Below are 20,827 nucleotides of genomic sequence, written 5' to 3'. Positions count from 1 at the left end.
GGGGGGGGGAGACAATTATTTGAGCATACAGTAATACATTTCCCATTATTATTCCCCAAAAACAAAACAAAACAAAAAAAGCCTGAGGTAAAATTCAAATAGGCATAGTGTGTCTGAAGCAAACACAACAGACAGACTTATTCACACCATTATTTATTGTAAATGTTTGAAAACCCACAAGTGCAACAATCCATGGTTTTGAACAGAGAAAATTGCATTGAAAGTTACATATGCATAAGAGCTAAAACATCAGACAAACAAAATGACTGTCTCTACATGATTGTTAGTTGGGAAGAATTTCATACCGTCCTTGTAATGTAGTAAAAAGGTCTTATTTAATCTGGTTTGGAACATAGTTATAAATGCCATATTAAGGAAAATAAAAAGGGTTTTTCCTGTGCATAATGTTTATAAAGGCAATGGGTAGCATGGAAAAGAAAAAAAATATATAACTTATCAAAATAAAAACCAAAAATTGCATAAAATAATCTCTAGTTTTATGCATGCTTCAAGCAATGCCCAAAACAACAGAGATAAGGCTAATAAATTAATAAACACAGCTGTGATATGCTAAGAGCAAAATGACCTTTACATGTGAGAAATGGCTTTGTTTCAGTGCTTCTCCCTCAAGCACGAGTGTATCTCTATGTGATACAGTTCAAATATGGTTTGTTCACTAGCTAGAGACAATCTTATAATGTCCAGTAAGATATATACATATATAAACATAGCTTTCAGTCACCTATCAGTACATCCTGACGCTCTGCTGTCTCTTTTCAATATAGGTCGCACCAATCATTTTGACCTGAGGAAAACATCAGTGTGTATCAATAAAAACCTCATGTCGGATCAGCAGAGGACGCGATTACAGCTCCTGCCATACTGTAGATGTCCTGTTCCAGCACAGGGCTGATGAGGTGAGTTCCTATAACACTTGGTTTGGGAAAGGCAGTTTTAACGATACAACTATTTCTAGGAATCTTCTGTCCTAAATGAAATAAGGATGGAATGAGGGATCATCGGTATTGTAGTTTTTTTTTTTTTAGAGGGTTGCTGTAACATGCCGGATGCACTGATCACCGCTGCTTGAGGAGAGCTTTGTACATGGCAAAGCCAAGAACTGCAAACACGGTGGCACCGACACTCGCCCTCAGCCAAAAAGTAGAGTTTTTCAGGTCAGCTTGGGTCATGTGTCTGTAAAAGAGCAAAAGTAAGAGAAACAACAGGATTGTTAATATGACATTCTTCATGGGGCTATTCATATGGTTTGTGAGATATGACAAATGACAAAATGTCTTAATAAAACTGGGTGGAGTGAGACCCAGACAGGTTTTCATTAAAATTCACTGTGATAGACAAGTATTGGATCATATAGATATTTTTCATTATTCTATTTATAGGTATTCAAGCGTATAGTAGGATTTATACTTAAAGGGTTAGTTCACCTAAAATGAAAATTCTGTCATTAATTACGACATGTAATTAATTACGCACCCTCATGTCGTTCCACACCCATAAGACCTTCGTTCATCTTCAGAACACAAATTAATATATTTTTGATAAAATCAGATGGCTCAGTGAGGCCTGCATTGACAGCAAGATAATTAACATATTCAGATGCCCAGAAAGATACTAAAGACATATTTAAAACAGTTCATGTGACTACAGTGGTTCAACCTTAATGTTATGAAGCGACGAGGATACTTTTTGTGCAGCAAAAAAACAAAATAACGACTTTATTCAACAATATCTAGTGATGGGTGATTTCAAAACACTGCTTCATGAAGCTTCGAAGCTTTACGAATCTTTTGTTTCGAATCAGTGGTTCAGAGCATGTATCAAACTGCCAAAGTCACGTGAACTATAGAAATTGCGAGACACTTATGACGTAATGAAGCCTCGTTTACTGAAATCACGTGACTTTGGCACTCCGAACCACTGATTCAAAACAAAAGATTAGTAAAGCTTCGAAGCTTCATGAAGCAGTGTTTTGAAATCGGCCATCACTAGATATTGTTGAAAAAAGTCGTTATTTTGGTTTTTTTGGTGCACAAAAAGTATTCTTGTTGCTTCATAACATTAAGGTTGAACCACTGTATTCACATGAACTGTTTTAAATATGCCTTTAGTACCTTTCTGGGCATCTGTGTAAATTAACTTGCTGTCAATGCAGGCCTCACTTCGGATTTTATCAAAAATATCTTAATTTGTTTTCTGAAGATGAACGAAGGTCTTACGTGTGTGGAACGACACGAAGGTGAGTAATTAATTACATCATTTTCATTTTTGGTTGAACTAACCCTTGAATAAAATGCATTTTGTTTTGCCTTTTGGACATCCCATAATATACAAAAAGAGAGGAGCTGCTGAAACAGGAAAAAAGGCAGCATGGGAAAGCAGAAGAAAGCATGAGATAGACAGCTAATATTTTCAGGGGGAAAAGCCAAATGTTTAAAGCACACTGCTCAGATGGTAAAGACAGGGTGACAGAGAGAAACACTACTGGAACAAGAGGTTTCTTGTGAGATTAAACTCACCCAACACACATTCAGAAGGTTTAAACAGCTCAACACTACCTATCCAAAGTCCAAAGACACCAAACTTTAAAGGCTTATCAGAACAATGTTTGTTTGTGTGAAACCTATGAAAAATATTATGTAGCTGAAAGGAAAAAAGCCCATTAAAGCAACAAAGGTGGTATGGCATTCACAAAGCAATACATAGAGTAATATGCAGAATTCAATCCAGGCACCTGCAGATACCTTAAGGATGTGGTGAAAAACAAATAAATAAAAGTAAAAAAGAATGAGTTTTATTTAACCACCTCACTGTAAACCGGTCAAGAAGATTCCTTCTTTGAACTTAAAATCCCATTTAATATCCCATTGTGGCAACTTGTACCCCAAGAAGGGGGTCTTTACCTGTTACAAACGGGCACAAATGGGTCGACAGACGACTCCATGTAGACAGAGTCCTCTACAAAGCTGACTGCATGAACCTGATGGGTGAGGCCGGACTCCTCGTCAGCCAACAGAAACGTGCCCGCATCTTGTATAAAAGATCTCAACCTTATACACACATGCACACAGCATGGCAGTTCAACAACCGCACACCCGACATGACCACCCCAACATACCACACTGCTCACCGCATGCTGTAAACATACAACACTCACACACCTCTGTAGTTATCATTGAGAAATAGCAGCTTTGTCACTAAAAACACAATGTGAATTCTGAATGCTTTTGTCCATTTTAACAAAATTAGCAAATGTTTGTGTTTTTAAAGCTTGCCAATGTATGACACTTTAAATGTAATTTTTTACATAAATTTAGAGCCCGTCCACACGGAGACACGTTTAGATGTATACGTAAAAATTTTGTATCGCATCGGCATTTCATCCAGACGGATCTGGCGTTTTGGGAGCCTGAAACCGGGTCCCAGAGTGGATAAATCTGGAAATGACACCCTTATGTTTTCGTGTACAGCCAATCCGTATATTTTGTGAAACAATGATGTCATCATCCCATGTCTTGACTCTAGTCAGACACCACTACGTCACGTAACAACAACAACAACAGTCGACTACATGCTTGTATTCATACCGCAGAAGCTACTGCCTATTAGCTTAACTAAAGTAAAGCTTTATTTCTAAGCTTTACTAAAGGTTGTATACAAGGTTTAAGTCTTATTCTCTGTTGTTAGTGAATCTCTGTGGCAGAATTACAGCGCCACATACTGGTCTGGCATGTATACTACATCGTTTTGAGCCGGTTTCAGTGGTTTTGTGTGTACGCAGATATTTCTTGAGACGAGGAAAAAATAAAGATTGCATAGGGAAAGCTCTTGCTTCGTTTGGATGTGGCCTTAATTATTATACATTTTGTGTGTGTATATATATATATATATATATATATATATATACACACACACACACACACACACACACACACACACACACACACACATATACATATACATACACACACAGGGGTTGGACAATGAAACTGATAAACCTGGTTTTAGATCACAATAATTTGTATCAGTATGGTGTAGGGCCTCCTTTTGCACCTAATACAGCATCAATTTGTCTTGGGAATGTTCATCAAACCATGAATTTGACCAAGTCTTGCTGTGTGTATTAGTGCATTATCAAGCTGATACAAGGCACCCCCTTCAGGGTACAACGTTTGAACCATTAGGTGCACATGGTCCTCCAGAATGGTTCGGGTAGTGATATGCCCATCAAACACAGTAGGGAATGCCATGATACTGCAGCTGAAGCTATCACTGATCCTCCTGTGCTTCATTCTGGGCAGCAAAAGTCAGGTGTTGAGCCTCTTTGGGGCTTCTCCACACCGTAACTCCCACGGATGTGGGAAAGACAGTGAAGATGAACTCATCAGAGAACAATACATGTTTCACATTGGTCACAGCCCAAGATTTGCACTGTTGGCACCAATGAAACCAACATTTTGGCATTGGCACGAGTGATCATATATAGCAGCCTGACCATGAATATTGACTCCCGACGAACAGTTTGTGGAAACAGGAGAGTCGAGGGGCTCATTTAATTCTGCAGAGTTGGGCAGCTGTGGTTTTATGTTGTCTGGATACAATCCGGGTTAATACCTGGACATCCCTTTGAGTCAACAGTTACTCTTGTTGGATGTGGGTTGTCCAATGTGATGTTATGCCGACATTACCCTGGACACCATAGCTCTCTATACACCACAAAGACTTCTGATAATATGATAATTCAATCTTCACACTCTGCTCTTACTGATAGAATGTAAAATCAGTGAAGATTGGCCACCAGGCCACGCATATATAGGCGTGAATCCTCCAACACTATATTAACCAGTGTTTCAGTTTCATTGTCCAACCCCTGTGCGCGGTAAAAAAATTTTAATCAAGTCTTTTTTATAAAATTTAATTCTGCTATCTATGGAGCGCTGTGGTATGGACAACCAATCAACCTGAATATAAAGACCATACACATCTTATATAAAACACTGACCAAACGACAGACAAGTAAAAAAATACTATCCGTCAAAGCACCAAACAATAAATGGCAAGAGAAGCTTGTTTTAGATGAAACACTATATTAGCAGCAACAGGTTAAGACATGTTAGCCATTCAAATACAGACACAATGCAATACAAACTAAGCCTCTAAGATTTCATTCACTGCATATGAACAGTTAGTCCTTAAGGAAGCTTTAACTAGAGCTCAGAAACATGACATGGTTAGAGAGAGGGACAGACGTTCAATTAGGGACGGCTAACATGATGTTAAGAGATGCAAAATAAAGACAAAAAGGGCCAGCCAAACAAATGAAAAGGAACACCTATGGAGGGACAGAACAAAAATTCATAAGATTAAATTCAATAGACAGAAGGACTTCGATATTAAAAAAAGGTTTAACCAAATGAATTTCGTGCGCCATGAGCATGAGATTAAAAACCATAGAGGTGTAGGAAAGGCACATGCTTTAAAGAAAATTATATAAAATAAAACTGTTTTAGTCTTAAACTAACTAAAAACATTAATGATCACTTATTTATTACTACTTGAATAAGGAAATAATACAACTCACACCCATGCATTTCACCTGGTGTTACATTTTATAGACTGTAAGAAAGATTAGAAGATCTACAAAATCTAAGAGAGTAACTGCTCAGTATGAACAAAAACTCAGGAAGAAATGCAACCAAAAATGAAAGGCTCATATGAACCTTGCGGCCACATTTGTCCCTGGAGCAAGGATGAGTGAATTAGTGTAGATTTACTGCTTGCATATCCACTTCAACTGACTAGAGAAAAGGGTTAAAAAGTTTAGTTCACCCAAAAATGAAAATTCTGTCAATAATTACTCATCCTCATGTCATTCCACACCCGTAAGACTTTCGGTCATATTCGGAACACAAATAAAGATCTTTTTGAATAAATCTGAAGCTTTACGTCCCTCCATAGACAGCCTACGCAACTGACACTTTGACGCTTCAAAAAGTTCATAAAGAGATCGTAAAACTAATCCATATGAATTGAGCGGTTTAATCCAAATTTTCTGAAGAGACTCGATCACTTTTAGTGATGTACAGATTTAATTTAGGCTTTTATTCACATATAAACATCGATCAGCGAACATAAACAGAAGCTCAACCGAACCTGCTTGACGAGCGAGAATACACCTCTTGCGAAGGCTCAGTCAGCTGCGTAACACACGAGAATGAACCTCGTTGGTTCTCGCACGTCAGGCAAACATGCTTGAGCTTCGGTTTACCACAACTGATGTGTGAGTTGATTAATGTTTACATGTGAATAAAATCTAAATTCAATCTGTTCATCGTATAAAGCGATCGAGTCTCTTCAGAAAATCTGGACTAAATCGCTCAATTCATATGGATTAGTTTTGATTTCTTTATGAACTTTTTTTCTTTATGAACTGTGTCAGTTGTGTAGCTGCCTATGAAGGGACAGAAAGCTCTCAGATTTCATCAAAAATATCTCTGTGTTTCGAAAATGAACAAAGGTCTTACAGGTTTGAAACGACATGAGAGTGAGTAATAAATGAAAATAATGGCAAGCTTTAAAATTTTCATTTTTGGGTGAACTAACCCTTTAAGCATTATCACAACATGAGGACAAATGAAAATCTGTCAAAACTTATTCTGTCCAAAATCCAAAGGATGCCTTTATAAACATATGTTTTAAATGTTTATGGCATGTTTTGAGAACAACCATATCCATTTGCAGATATACACAGGAAACAAGGCTGCAAGACTTTGAACATTTAAACAAGAAATGGAAATCATAAGGAATTTAATGATTCTTTGGGATCAGTACAATTTTTGAAATAAGTCTCTCATACTCACCCATGCATGCTGCATTTATTTGATCAAACATTACAGTAAAAACAGTAATAATGTGAAATATTATCTATCATTTAAAATAACTGTTTTCTATTGTAATATATTTTAAAATGTAATTTATTCCTGTAATGTCAAAACTGAATTTTCAGCATTATTACTCCAGACAATCAGTCTTCAGTGTCACATGATCCTTCAGAAATCATTCTAATATGATGATTTGATGCTCAAGAAACATTTCTTATCATCAATGTTGAAAAAAGTCATGCTGCTTCAATTTGTGGAAGTTCATAAGAAGAAAAAAATGAATGTCTTTACGGTCCCTTTTGATCAATTTAATGTGTCTTTGCTGAATAAAACTAATGTCTTAATTTTTTTTTTAAATTTAGTAAACAATTTTTTTTTTTTTTTTTTTTTAAATGATTCCCATCTCTAGTTTTACTTAACATTAGTCTAAAGCTCAAGCATACAAGCAGGATTCAGTCGGCACTTTGCAAACAGGGTTAAGATACGGTTGGTAAGATGGATCACAGGCTGAAGCAGAAAAGAGTGCGATATATGCGTCATATGCATCACTGATAGCAAATGCAAGATTCAAATGTTAATCAGTAGTAGCTGCTATAACACCATATGTTTGGGCCTTGATGAAATAAGTTATTCTGGCCGGTCTACTTTAGTTATGATAAATTCAGTGACTAAAACTTTAAAATAACACAGCCTTCATCATTTTAACATAAAACCCCTCTGTGGATATGCAATGTAAACCTGTCAGACCAACAGCAAGTAAAGATGTGTTAAGAAGCCAAGGTTAGAGATCGCCCTGCGAAGAGGGAAAGTGGGGGTATATAGAGCTGTACTCAGAGACCTGTTCAGAACTGTGCTGTAGAGTTTGGCCTTTACCGAGCGCACCAGCTCAGAGTTCAGGAGGTTGTGACAGATGCAAAAGGTACACCTGTTGCAGCTGCACATGCAGCGTAACTTGGCGTGGCTGCAGAAACACACACAGACAGGAAGAATCAGTATCACGTGACGAAGATTCAAGAGAGCCGGATCCTCCACTTGGGCTTGGACATGAAGTAGTGCAGGGAGGTAAGCACAGTTACATGTATTAAATGGAAAAAAAGAAACTATTCAATTGCTGGGAGAAGAGAATTGTGGGAAAAACAGTCATCTATTCACATTACGCAAAAGGAAAAAACAGGAAAAGAAAGAGGCTTGAAACATCATAATTCAAACGTATAAAAGGAAAGATTTATACAACTTCGCAAAACAAGCTCAAGCAAAAAGCTTGAATAGGGCTGCACGATTAAGAGAAATAAAACTGAAATTGTGATATGACAATGCGATTATCAAATCGCATATGCAGTGCAAATATTTAGAGTTAAACTGGAGCCTGTTTCAGAGCGAAGCACACCACTGTTTTCATTTACACGCATGAAGGCCTTTTTTTGTCCAAACTGTGCAGCTCTACCAAAAAACAAAAACAAAACCTGGAGGTTTTTTTTTTTTTTTAAAAATGAAAAAAAAAAAAAAAAAAAAACATTAAAAAAATAATTAAATGAATACTTTGAATGACATTTCTAAAGTTCTTTCCTAAGAATCGATTACCAAAAACTAAGTACTCTTTATTGTATAAACTGGACCATGAGTAGGCGCTTTCACCCACACAGCCTCTCTCATAATTATTTTTTTTTTTTTTTTTTTTTTTTTCAAAATCAGTTATTTAAAACAAAGTTCTTGTGCACAGCCTTAGGAAAGAACATAACTACCATCACCAGAGAACCGTTTTCCCTGATATTATGCACTACAGTAAAAGACCCTGGAACAAATGATACTTGAATGTCTCCGAAACCTCACCACAGAAACGTCAGCTTTCCAAGATGCTGCTAATATGACACTTATCTAACAGCTTTAAAAGCACAATGAGACACTAACTAGATAGACAAACACAAACGAGGTGAGCAAGGAGAGCCAGAGGAGCCATTCACAATCTAACAGGAGTAGCAGACAGTAGGGCAGATTGGTCAGGTTAAAGAAGGGGCAACAGTATATACTCACGGATACATAGCCATGGTGGTGAGTTTGGTGTAGATGTCTTTGCTGGGTGCTTCGGCTGTGTTGCAGGTGAACAGCTGTGGCGGGTGAAGCTTGTGTTTCCGGCAGAAATCCAACGGAGACAGGCTGTAGTATTGACGTGCTTCATGCAGGTCTGACTTGGCAGAAATAATCACACAGGGTGTCTTGCTGTCCATATAGTGTTTCTGTGAAAAGACATCATGGTGTTAAAAATAAATACTTAACCAATATAACAACATATATTTGGAGTTATTTCTGTTTTTATTCAGCTTAAAAAAGCACAAGCAAAACCACAATTTTTTCTCAAAATCTCGTCCCGAGCAGTAGGAAAGAAGCTACACAAGTACACACAGATGTCATTCTAGTGGAAAATGACCAATAGATTGTTGACCCTGCCCATTGAGCTCTAACTTAAACTGATTCACAACAAAATTGACAAACAAGCAAAATAAAAAGGTTTCAACATCGCAACTTGGAGAAACAAGGGTATTATTGGAGAATCAATGGCCAGTTTTTGCTTAGTAAACTTTTTTTGGATCCAAAATAAGACACTAAAATAATATATCAGTGTTATCCTAAATCCATACATTACCATTCAAAAGTTTGTGATCAGTACATTTTTTTTTTTTAATTAATACTTTTATTCAACAAGGACGTTTAATTGACCAAAAGTGACAGTAAAGACATTTATATTGTTAAAGATTTCTATTTCAAATAAATGCTGTTTTTAAATATTCAAAAGTACAGCATTTTTACATTGATATTATTAAGAAATTAGGGCTGCCCCAACTAAAGATTTTTCTAGTCAACTATTAGTCGTTCATTTAAGCCATTAGTTGACTAACTGCACATTTATAATAATGTAATTTTTTGTTAAATGAATGCTAAACCATAATGAGTGTTTAATATAGGTGTAATATAGCCTATTCCACGCTCAAGTGCACGCATAAAGCTTGCCACAAAGCACCAGCAAAAGTGATGATTATGAATGTCCCGGGGAAAAAACTGTTTATTTATTACTAAACTAGTGCTTTCTGAGTCAATGGCGGCTGCAAAGATGACAATGCTGCCTCGCCATCTCCACAGTATAGTGAATGCGCCTATAGAGAGGATTACCTTTCATAAAGATTACATAAGCAGAGAATATTTCTTTTAGATTCAAACTGGTTCATTTAAAAGTAGACATTTTAAGCTTTCTATAGTAATATTTCTCATGTCTGAGGCAAGTAGCCTTTACGCTGAGTTTTGGTTCATTTTTGTGACGCGTTCAGGTTCACAGAGACCAAGAAGGCAGTAAGTGCATCCTGTTTGTTTTCTTTTACAAAGGCACAATGTTTTCTTGTTATTGTGAGTCTACACAAAAGTAGACCCTTTATAGTTTTGAATGATGTATGACCAAAAATGATGGAGTATTTTAAGTTGTTTCCACTGTTCAGAAAAAATGCAAGTGATTGCATTGACGCCTCCATGTCATGCAGTAATTCAAATACTTCAGCTTCCACACAGCACAAACATTTGGATATGCGCCTAATAATAGCGCACATTTATCTAGGTTAACATTAAGAGTGAGCAGCCACGTAAAGTTGCTTCCCACTTACATGTTTCAAATGATAAACCATATTTGAGGGCGATGGGTGACAGGCAAACATGATAGGTGATTTCCTGCCCGGCATACTGTAATTACCACAAGGACCCGCCGTTAACGATCTGTCCCCCACGGACTGCGTGACTTCGCCACAAGGTTGTTTTTTCTCTGCGACTACCTGACTAATACAATTTTGGTCGGCTTTTTCTAGGTCGACTATTAGGGGACAGCCCTATAATAAATGTTTTTTGACCATCAAATCATCATATTAGAATGATTTCTAAAGGATCATGTGACACTGGAGACTGGAGTAATGATGCTGAAAATGCAGCTTTGGCATCACAGGAAAGACACATTTACATTTTAAAATATATTAAAATAGAAAACCGTTATTTTAAATTGTAATAATATTTTACAATATTACTGCTTTTACTGTATGTTGATCAAATAAATGCAGCCTTGGTAAGCAAAAATCTTAATGAACTCAAACCTTTGAATGGTAGCGTAAATGACAATTACATTTATGTACTTTCATACCAAAGTGACTTTCAATGAAGTACGTGTCGCATTACCAGGACAAGTAGTCGAGAGTATATGCTACATAAACTTTAAATTTAATTTGAAACTAATTCAATACATATTTCTGAACAGATACAATCTACAGCTGGGATGCACATTTACAAAAAAAAAAATACCACCAAATTCAATGAAGTCTCATCAGTAAACATTTTAAAAATATGCTGACCTTGTAGACTTTAGCGCAGTACTCAAAGGAGCATGGGTTGCTGATGTCATACACCAGGCAAACAACATCACAAGCCAGATCAGCCTCAGATAGGAACTCAAAGTCTGGCAGCACCTCGTGCAGCTGAGAGAGAAAGAACCATTAAAGAGCACTGGCCAGACATAAAAATGACAATACATTAGTGTAAAAAGAAAAGAACTTTGACTTACGAGCAGATATTTCTCTTGTCCATAAACATAAGTGGTGCTAATGGCATAGTAAGACTTGTGGTCTTCCCTTATCTTCTTCTGACGCTGCAATATGAAGATGGAGAAAGCCAAAATCAGTCAAAGTCAAAATGCTATATTCTCCTGTGGGGGCATTTGTACTCACCACAAGGTTCCTGCCCAGGAAACCCTGCAGAAAGCCACTTTTACCGCTGCCCCGAGCTCCTAGGACATTGCAGCGGAAAACACTGCGCTGGGTCTGTTTCTTCTGCAGATCAATGCGCTTATTTCTGGTGACTGCACAAGGAAGGTAACATTAATGGTTTATAAATCAGCCTTACTGATAAATGAACGAATGAACTTACATGCTAAAACACACTTACCTGTTATAGCGGCTGCCTGAGACTCCTGTTCTTGGATAATAGAGTAACCAAGATAACCGAGGTACTCCAAACATCGCTGCACATCTAGGTATGTTGTTAGCCTGAGATGGAGATAAATCATGTGTTCAATATTTGAATGAATGATTTCAGCAAAAATCAAAAGGTTCATTGTTTCCATCTTCAAGTACTGTGGGATGAGGACAACACTCACGTCCACTGGGAAAGGTAGCCTTGGTAAGTGATCCAGCCCTGCTCATTGGTGCAGACCGTGTTGTTGACATCAGGACCCCAGGGCATGTAGGGAAAGACCTTGAACAAATCCTTCAGCTCATCTGGAGACAGGGCACAGTCTCGATCCTGACACACAAACATTTAGGTTGGGGGAAAAAAAAAGAGATTCATTCAATATGGCATTCTTAAATGTGTTCATCAACATTTTTTATTGTTTTTCTACATGAAATATGCGTCATATGGGTTTATCATCAATTTTAGCGTCACGTCTCACTAATTTTTCAGCATCTTATGCCAAATGCAAGAATGTGTGTGAATGGCCCCTAACATGTCCTTCTTTTAGGCAGTGCTGTAAGATACACCTTTGTATTATGCAATTAAACAAATGGCCTGGCCGGTAATCATACAATAGGTTCGATCATCTTTATTCAAACTCCAGTTACATAGCTGTCCTTATCAAATGCAGCTGTTTGGAAAACTCAGTGGCATCTTGCTGTGCTCACCTTGTCGTGCTTGTCAAAGACGCTCTGGAGGAAGAGGTAGGCGTTGTGGTTCAGCTCTGTGGTACAGTCTGGGGGTATTTTTAACCTAGAAAAACAAATGATGTTAGTAATTCAAATGACCTGATTAGAAAACATTTCTAATTTTATTTACAAAAACAGGGCAGTGCAACGGAGCTGCAAAAAAATGTGATCCAACCAGATGTGACATGATTCATTTAAAGTTGAAGTACTGGATTTGGGGTAGGACTCACAGTGGAAACAGGTATTCTTGTGTCAGCTCCAGATCATCATCATAACCAAACCTCCTGAGCACAGTCCACGTGGTCTCGTGCCTTCCCCTCTGAATGAAGAGTGTATGAAGGAACAGGAAACCTATAAAACACACATCAGACACAAACAGAACCTAATGGATGAAGGAATGACAAAAATCTCATATAACATTTATATTTTTGTTGATTATAAATTATTATATGCTATAATTATATATACTATTATTAATAATTATAATTATTAAATTATTATTTTTTAAACTAAAAAAATAAGACACATAATTACACTACCTAATATTATTATATATGAAATAATTATTTATATACTTAAAATATATATAAGATTTGTTTTATTATTGTCAATTTTTCATACACTTAAAATATATAATAATTATTTATATAAATAGTATACAATATATAATAATAATATATATAAGTTAACAATAATATTCTATTCTTACAGCATTATTTTTTAAACAACATGATATCAATGGGGTGGCAAATAAAAGCCGGTGGCATTTGCCTTTCTACTCAGCTCACCCTTCAGTGTGAGGCCGTTGTCTTTCACCCCATCTGACATATTTTTCCGCACAACATTCTTCACGTCCTCCAGGGCTTGAGGTGCCAGGGGTATGTTAAAACAAGTTCTCTGCAAGGCAGGACCACCAATCATCAACAATGTTGCTTGAGAAAATCTGAGCACTTTCTTTCACTCTCATTAAGGTGCAGTTTGAGCAGCTGTGTGCGTAAACAACCTCTCCTGTCAATTATCTGGCGAAGTATAAAAATGCCACAGCAATTTGAGCACAAAGTGCTGAAGAAAACTGCTCTCACCTGGAAGAAATTAAGCTCATTATCGTTCAGAATGCCATCATTGTCAAGGTCTGATATTTTGAAAATGCGAGTAAGTGCTTTGATGCAAGATGGCTTCATCTGGAGAATAAACAGAAAGAAGCTCATTACTACAAAACATAACAGATCATTTAAATTTTTTGAAGTAGGGATCCAACCTACTAATGTGCTCCTTTGCAATACAAAGGGGCCAGATTACCAGGTCCAGCAGTCCAACGAGGTGCTAAATCTCTTACCTCTTTCTCTTCTGGAGAGTACAAAGGTCCTGTTGGGTGCAGAACAGCCTTCTGGGCGTAGTAGAACAACTCTGAGATATTCTTCAGGTTTTTGGCTGAACACTAAGAAAGAGCAATAATTAAATGTACATTAAACCATGATGTGCTCTCCTGTTGTAGGTCTTCAGCATATTTATAAAAAAAAAAAAAATTAAAAAAAAAAAAATTTCAAGCATTTTTATTTCTATATTAGTAACGCCAAAGTCCCTTTAAGGCAAGTCATTTCACTCGGCGGCCATCTTTGAAACGCCTCTCGGGCATCCAAGTGCAGCTCCCATCTCTTTGAATGGGGAAACATCAAATTCTCTAAAGCTGTTTGCCAAGCTTTTGATTTAATTTCATATTTGAAATCACCAAAGAAATCTGACAACAACTGTCTCATAAATTGTGTTTCTAAATGCTTGAATCATGACAAAAAAAAACAAAAAAACCCCGGTATTTTTCAGGGTGGATCAAGCTAATGCGCATGAGCAGTCCTAAACGCGCGTCTCTTGTGCCTCATTTCGGAGGCGCGCGTCTGACTGTTTCTATAAAAACCAGAGCTTCTAACGGCCGCTGCAGTGACTTTACCAATCGGCGATTGGCTCTTATGTAGAAGGCGGGACTTATTCTGCCATATTGCGCGTTGCACTTTCTCCTATTCATAATAATACGGGTGACGCTTCTTGTGTTATTCTATAGTTTATGGTAACGCTCAGTAATACAGTAGTTATCTTGGTAACACTTTACAATAAGGTTCATTAGTTAAACATTAGTTAATGTATTAACTAATATGAACTAACCATGAGTAATACATTTGTTACTGTATTTACTAATCTTCATTAACGTTTGTTAATGAAAATACAGTTGTTCATTGTTTGTTCATGTTAGTTACAGTGCATTAACTAACGTTAACAAGATTTTAATCATGCATTAGTAAATGTTGAAATTAACTAATAATGAACTGCACTTATAAAGCATTTATTAATCTTTGTTAATGTTAACTAATGTTAACTAATAAAACTTATTGTAAAGCGTTACCATTATCTTTATAAGACAGATGTCTTTAACCTTTTCAACCCAAGAATCTATTAAATAACCATTTGTTACAGTATTTATTAACCTTTTTAATGTTAGTTAATACAAATACGACTGTTCAGTGTTAAAAATGGAATCTTGTTATAATGTTTTACCAAATAATAATTTTTTATGTACAGTCATATACTTGCACAGTGCATTTGAATTTTACTTAGCATATTTTAATGTGGGAAGGACAATGACTTTTTTTTTTTTTTTTAAAGATCAAACAATAGACACCCTGTAGTATTGGACTGATTTGATTTGCATTCACTGTACTCAGTGTGAGAGCTCTGTCTCTCCTTTCAGACTGAAACCAATGCCTCTAGTAAAACAGGAATGAGTGAGGACACATGACCCAAAGGATGATATAACTTTCCTCCATGGCACAACTGCCCCTCTGCACACACTCAGTCTCACAGAGACTGGAGAGGCTTGTTCAGCGCGTCATCACATACATTCAGACCAGAAGCACATATTTCAGACTGAAAGCATCTCTCACCTCCACGCAGGTCTCAATCTCAGAGTACTGGTTCATGATGGGCAGGATGGTCTCCATGCTGCTGTGCTCCACTAGGTCAGATTTATTCCCCACCAGGATCAATGGTACTCTGTGACAAGAAAAGCTGATTAAAAACATTTTACATCTTCAGACATAATACTTGAATCAAATACTTGTGGAAACAAACAGAATTCCAAACAAGAAGTGTTTCATAGGGAGTATATGGATTATTATTATATTTTTTATTGCCAATAGTCAGCAGCAGGACTATCTTCATGGGGAGAATTAAGTAAATAAGTCATAAAATTAATTAAAAAAAATAAATAAAAAAAAACATAAAATAGTGAGTACATGGAAACATTGTTATTGTTTAATGATATTTGCTGTACTGACAATAACAGCCTGTCAAATAATTATTTACATGCATTTATTTAGCAGACGCTTATCTAATTTGAATAATTATATTATACAAATATAATTATTCAAAAATACAGTGCATTTCATTTTTACTGAACATGACATCTCAATACTGATTATTCATTTTATTATATTGTTATATTATGTTAAATTATATTGTGTTACATTATATTATGTTATATAATCATTAAGGCACATATTTTTGTAGCAGAGAGAATACAGACTATTCTTTTTAAAAGCATATGAATTGACCAAAGCACATTTAAGAGATCCGAGGCCTCCAAGAACCTGGCAGAAAGACCCTCACCTGCTGTCCTTATCCGTTCTTTCATTGATGAGGGGAATCCAATGACTTGTCACCTACAGGAAAACCAATATAATGAGACACAACAGAACCTTTCAGAAACAAACTATCAGAAGTTAAATAGCAGAAAATATATTTGGCTTGGTAACTACAGAAAGAAAAAAAAAATTGTATTTAACATACAAGGAAACGAGACTTACCTTTTCGATCGATTTCTTGTTGTTTACTGAATATACGATGCATATAACATTAGCCTGTGTCAAGAGAGAAAACGTTGAATAAAACAACACAATTAAAATAAACTGAGTTATCAAAGAGACTAAAACCAGCCCCACCTTTGATATCTCTTGGTAAAGCTGCTCATCTGACTGTTCTGCTTCTGTGGTGTCAAAAAATAAAATATGAATGCAAAGAATAAAAGAGGATTAAGCTTGTCAGTAGAAAGTTGCATATTGGTATTTACATAAGAACAGTGATGCAGGCTATATGAATCTCATCATTAGGGCTTGACATTAACTTTTTTGCTCACCAGCCACTGTGGCTAGTGGTTTTCTAAAGTTACTAGCCACTCAGCATTTTCACTGGCCACAATTTTGACAATGATACCATGGGGAAAAACTGCTTTATAGATATTTTTTAAATAATACATACATTTTTCAAATGTAGTCTTTTAAAAAGGCATCTGAAATAATAAACTAATTGCAATGTAGTGTTTGCAAAAATATTGATTTTTCTATACATACGATACTGACATATCTTAAATGCTTCCAGTACTCATTTTCCGCAGAATAGATACACAATACCAGCTGCGCTCTCTCATTCTCTTATCTCTCTGACAACGAGTTGACACACAAACCTGCCTCCCCTCACTCACTCGTTTCATTTGGTTTGGATGAATATTGTTGTGTTGTGTTACTACCTGGGATAGTAATTAATAATTTACTCATTCCCGCAGATTTTGTGCTCACACCCAAAGTCTGTGCACATAAAGCTGCCTCTCAGTACTAAACGGAGTTCTCTATTGTGCTTAAAGGGATAGTTCACCCAAAAATTAAAATTTGATGTTTACCCCCAGAACGCGCTCTGACAACGGAAGTGATGTCTCGCACTCATTGACTCACTCTTCCATCATCAGAGCGCGTTTTCAGACCTCACCAACCGGATGCTCAAGGCAGTTGGACATAGTGGTGTATTAGAGGTAAAAAATGATATAAATACTGTTCGGTTTCTCGCATAAACCAATCGTTTCGTGTCTTAGGACATCAATGTGTCGTCACGAGCCGCAGGGTTTAATTTGGACTTGTTTGTGCATGTTTTTTTGACTCTTATAGATGGAGTTACCATTGATATGCATTATAAGACTGACAGACTGTTGGAGTTAAAAATCATCATTTGTGTTCTACTGAAGAAACAAAGTCACCTACATCTTGGATGCCCTGGGGGTAAGCAGATAAACATCAAATTTTCATTTTTGGGTGAACTATCCCTTTAAACAGTCAAATACACACAAAATAATGTCAAAATGCCGGTCTTGGCGTGGGTATTCACGTAAACAGTGAACAACCGTAAACAGTTGAGAAAGAAAACTTATGTGTAAGTATAATGGATCTGTGCATCAGGTCTTAAGTGACAGCAGCTACCTGCTGCCTAATATATTACGAGATAATATTAAAAAATAGTGCTGTCAGCTTTGGTGTGTATAAATGTATGAATTATATGGACTCCTTATATTATTTGGTTATTTGGTGTCCTTTTGGAGTCTCCAAGGGTCCTTGAAAAAAGCTTGCAGAAAATACAGTTTTGTATTGTAATTGTTTTGTATTTGTATTGTAACTTTGCTGGATATAGCAAGTGATGACAAAATGAATGTGCTAAACAGGTTAAATGGTGTATGCTTAATTTCGCGATAAGTCTGAGATTAACCGTGATTAATCACACAACAAAAGTGTGATTAAAAAATTTTAATCGATTGACAGCACTAATAAAATTCAACCCGCCAAAATGGCTAGTAGGAGTGACTTTGTTACACGCCACTGCTGAAATCCACCCGGATTTGGCGGGTTGGCAGGTGTTAATGTCAATCCCTGCTCATAATAGAGAGATAAGTGATCATGCATCATTACCTGAGTAGTCCACTATATGAGTGGGCACTCTCTCAGGTGTGACATCAGCAGGAATAGTGATCTCTTCAGCTCTGAGAGGAACCTTCAATGAGATGCACAATACAAGTCTGAGAAACACAACACTAATGCAACGCATTTAGGCAAGTATAAAATTGGCTTCATTAAGTCCCTTTGACTTCATGAGTTAGTTTAATGAGTACCTCATCAGGGAATTCCTCACTGACGAGTGACATGATCAGGGAGGTCTTCCCCACTTTGGCTGTGAAGAAAAGAATTCCAAAGTCACCGCTGCATTCTAGATCTATTCGTAGCACTGAATGATTTCCAAAAACATGCCTTCCCTTATAAAGGGGCAGTCGACATAACAATAAAGCCGAATTATTCCATTTCAATACTTCAATATCAGTCATGCAGCTTTTATTGCCTCATATTGCAAGACTAATTCATGTCACACCACAGGACCATTAAAAATGAATTAGCAAACAACAAAAAGGTGATTAAAAAAAGAGGAAAACTTTTATAAACATTTATGTAAATGTATCCTAAAATCTTAATGTTGAAAAACAAAAAAGCTTGTGGACAAGTCCTGATTAGTGTTATGTGAGCATCATTGAGATACTTTTATATTTTTATAAACTTTTTTCCATTTTCATTTTAGTTCAAGTTTAAGTATTCTTAGTTAACATTTATTTTATTTCAAGTGACATTATTTTATTGTTTTAACTGCAATAAACCTGGTTCTGATATTTCCAAAAATACAAATGCACTGACACTGTGATCAGTATGTCATGTTCTCAAAGTGTCGGTGTTACTATCTGAATATTAACACTTGTAAGATGCTGAAATGTCAAAATATCAACTACGAATGAAGATGTTTGAACTCTGAAGCTTAACGGTTTGGCATTGGTGAGCACTACGTTTACATGGACACGTACTATTTTGGCTGACCCATCTAAACTTTGGCAGCTCCTAAAGTCTAGAGGCCCATAAGAGTTGCTCCTAAAATAACTTTGATAAACAAGGGTGAAACTAACTCAAATCGACGACAAAACATTAATGATGGGAGAGTCATCATGTGTGTTAGGGTTTGCTGATCTGGTCAATTATAATCATTAAAAAAATTCAATTCTTTCAGTTATTTTGCTTCCAGTGCACATCCATGTAGATTAATATAACGTGGTGGATGACAGTGACAGTTTAGACAACATTTAAAAACATTGTACAGAGCTTAATAACTGTTATTTTATTTCTGGGTCAAAACCTGTCATTCTGTCACTTGTCAATTTATTGTCCCATATGGCTGAATAAAATGATAAATTATAGAACAGGAAGAGTTTATTCTGCAAATAATAATAAACAGCAGCGCGTGTTGACTAATTAAACGATATGCGAGTCAATTCAGCAGCAACTGCAGCCAATTAACACTTAAATAATAAAGCAGGAAAACATCGAATCAAATCACTTACGTTCTCCGACTAGTAATATCCTCACGTCCTTTCTCATCGTTGCAACTTTAATGTGATCAAAATAAAAAACGAACAAGCCCTTTGTCGTAGATCATTGATCCTGCTGCTATATGTAATAGCGCAGGCCTCTGTAGGGCAAAACGGACGGATCAACTTTTGTCTCAGTCTGTATGAAACTTATGTTCGCACCAGTTTAACAAACAGAAGAGATTCATGCCATTAAGATAAAGCGTTTCCGCGTATATGAAGGCACTGCTTGCTTTCTTCAGATTCACTTCATGACATTTCTGGGTTCACATTTCAAGCTCACGCCAGAGGCGGCTGACCTCCAATAACCGGCAACTACGGAACGCAGCTACGGACAAACGCGGATTTCCTTGCGCTGACATTTTCTGATTACCATTCGCAGTTATAATGTTATACCGCCTCCGGTAGGACTGGAGAGGAAAAGCGTGTCACCTTTCCCCAGCTGAAAGAAAAAAATAGGCCCAGCCTTCGAGGCTGGCCAAGCTAAAAATATCCCTTAGTACTTTGCTGAATGATGAATCTTGAGTCGCCATCCGCTTGTTAAGTCGCGACGTAAGCAACGCCGTTTTTGGGTCCAAGCCTCGACTCGTTTCACTAGAGAATGCCATCTCGCCGTTTATGAGCGCTATTTATTGATATTAAACATTTAACATTTTAAAAAGTTAAACATTTAAAATACTTACAGTCTACACAACAGTCTCCGTGCTCACAGTGTCACAGACATTAATATTTTAACGATTTATAAAAGATGTATCACTGTCTGGCCATCTGGGATTTTGGTATGGAGATAAAGGTTATGATTATAATTTTTGGTAGTATTACACCACATCGTGTTTGTATATTAGCACCGTTTGTTGTTTTCTTGTGGTATGAGATAGAGCGTTTTTGTTTGTTTGTTTTTGTTTTTTTTAGAAGCGCTGCCGCGTGACGTCAGA

General features: G+C 36.6%; 1 protein-coding gene across 4 annotated transcripts; it reads right to left on the bottom strand.

Annotated features, from left to right (window-relative positions):
- Positions 1-137: 137 nt before the first annotated feature.
- Positions 138-20,255, bottom strand: rhot1a (ras homolog family member T1a). 4 transcript variants are annotated; one of them, XM_051887891.1, is made up of 21 exons: positions 19,866-20,255; positions 18,600-18,658; positions 18,400-18,481; positions 16,612-16,655; positions 16,477-16,530; positions 16,280-16,332; positions 15,556-15,664; positions 13,959-14,060; positions 13,705-13,803; positions 13,411-13,519; positions 12,853-12,973; positions 12,602-12,686; positions 12,079-12,224; positions 11,868-11,968; positions 11,651-11,781; positions 11,488-11,571; positions 11,279-11,401; positions 8,931-9,133; positions 7,738-7,860; positions 2,922-3,068; positions 138-1,194 (listed from the first exon to the last, which is right to left on the bottom strand). In XM_051887891.1, the coding sequence occupies exons 1-21, from the start codon at positions 19,900-19,902 to the stop codon at positions 1,077-1,079; spliced, it is 2,130 nt and encodes a 709-aa protein (XP_051743851.1). In that variant the 5' UTR covers positions 19,903-20,255; the 3' UTR covers positions 138-1,076. The 4 variants fall into 4 exon arrangements, with proteins under 4 accessions (XP_051743851.1, XP_051743852.1, XP_051743854.1 ...); XM_051887892.1 differs by lacking the exon at positions 2,922-3,068 and having other exon boundaries at positions 19,866-20,254; XM_051887893.1 differs by lacking the exon at positions 138-1,194 and having other exon boundaries at positions 2,928-5,350.
- Between the last annotated feature and the right edge of the window lie 572 nt (positions 20,256-20,827).

Source organism: Ctenopharyngodon idella, chromosome 3 (assembly GCF_019924925.1).
Source record: "Ctenopharyngodon idella isolate HZGC_01 chromosome 3, HZGC01, whole genome shotgun sequence".
Classification (NCBI taxonomy): Eukaryota; Metazoa; Chordata; class Actinopteri; order Cypriniformes; family Xenocyprididae; genus Ctenopharyngodon; species Ctenopharyngodon idella.
The sequence above is the reverse complement of the archived record's forward strand: the minus strand, read 5'-3'. Positions and strand labels throughout refer to the sequence as shown.

Excerpts from the sequence above, each read along its gene's own strand:
- rhot1a (XM_051887891.1), bottom strand. The coding sequence starts at position 19,902 with ATGAGAAAGGACGTGAGGATATTACTAGTCGGAGAAC. Across the intron at positions 11,402-11,487 it reads GACAAGAGAAATATCTGCTC|CTGCACGAGGTGCTGCCAGA; the intron begins GTAAGTCAAAGT and ends TTTCTCTCTCAG. Across the intron at positions 9,134-11,278 it reads ACTGCGCTAAAGTCTACAAG|AAACACTATATGGACAGCAA; the intron begins GTCAGCATATTT and ends GTCTTTTCACAG.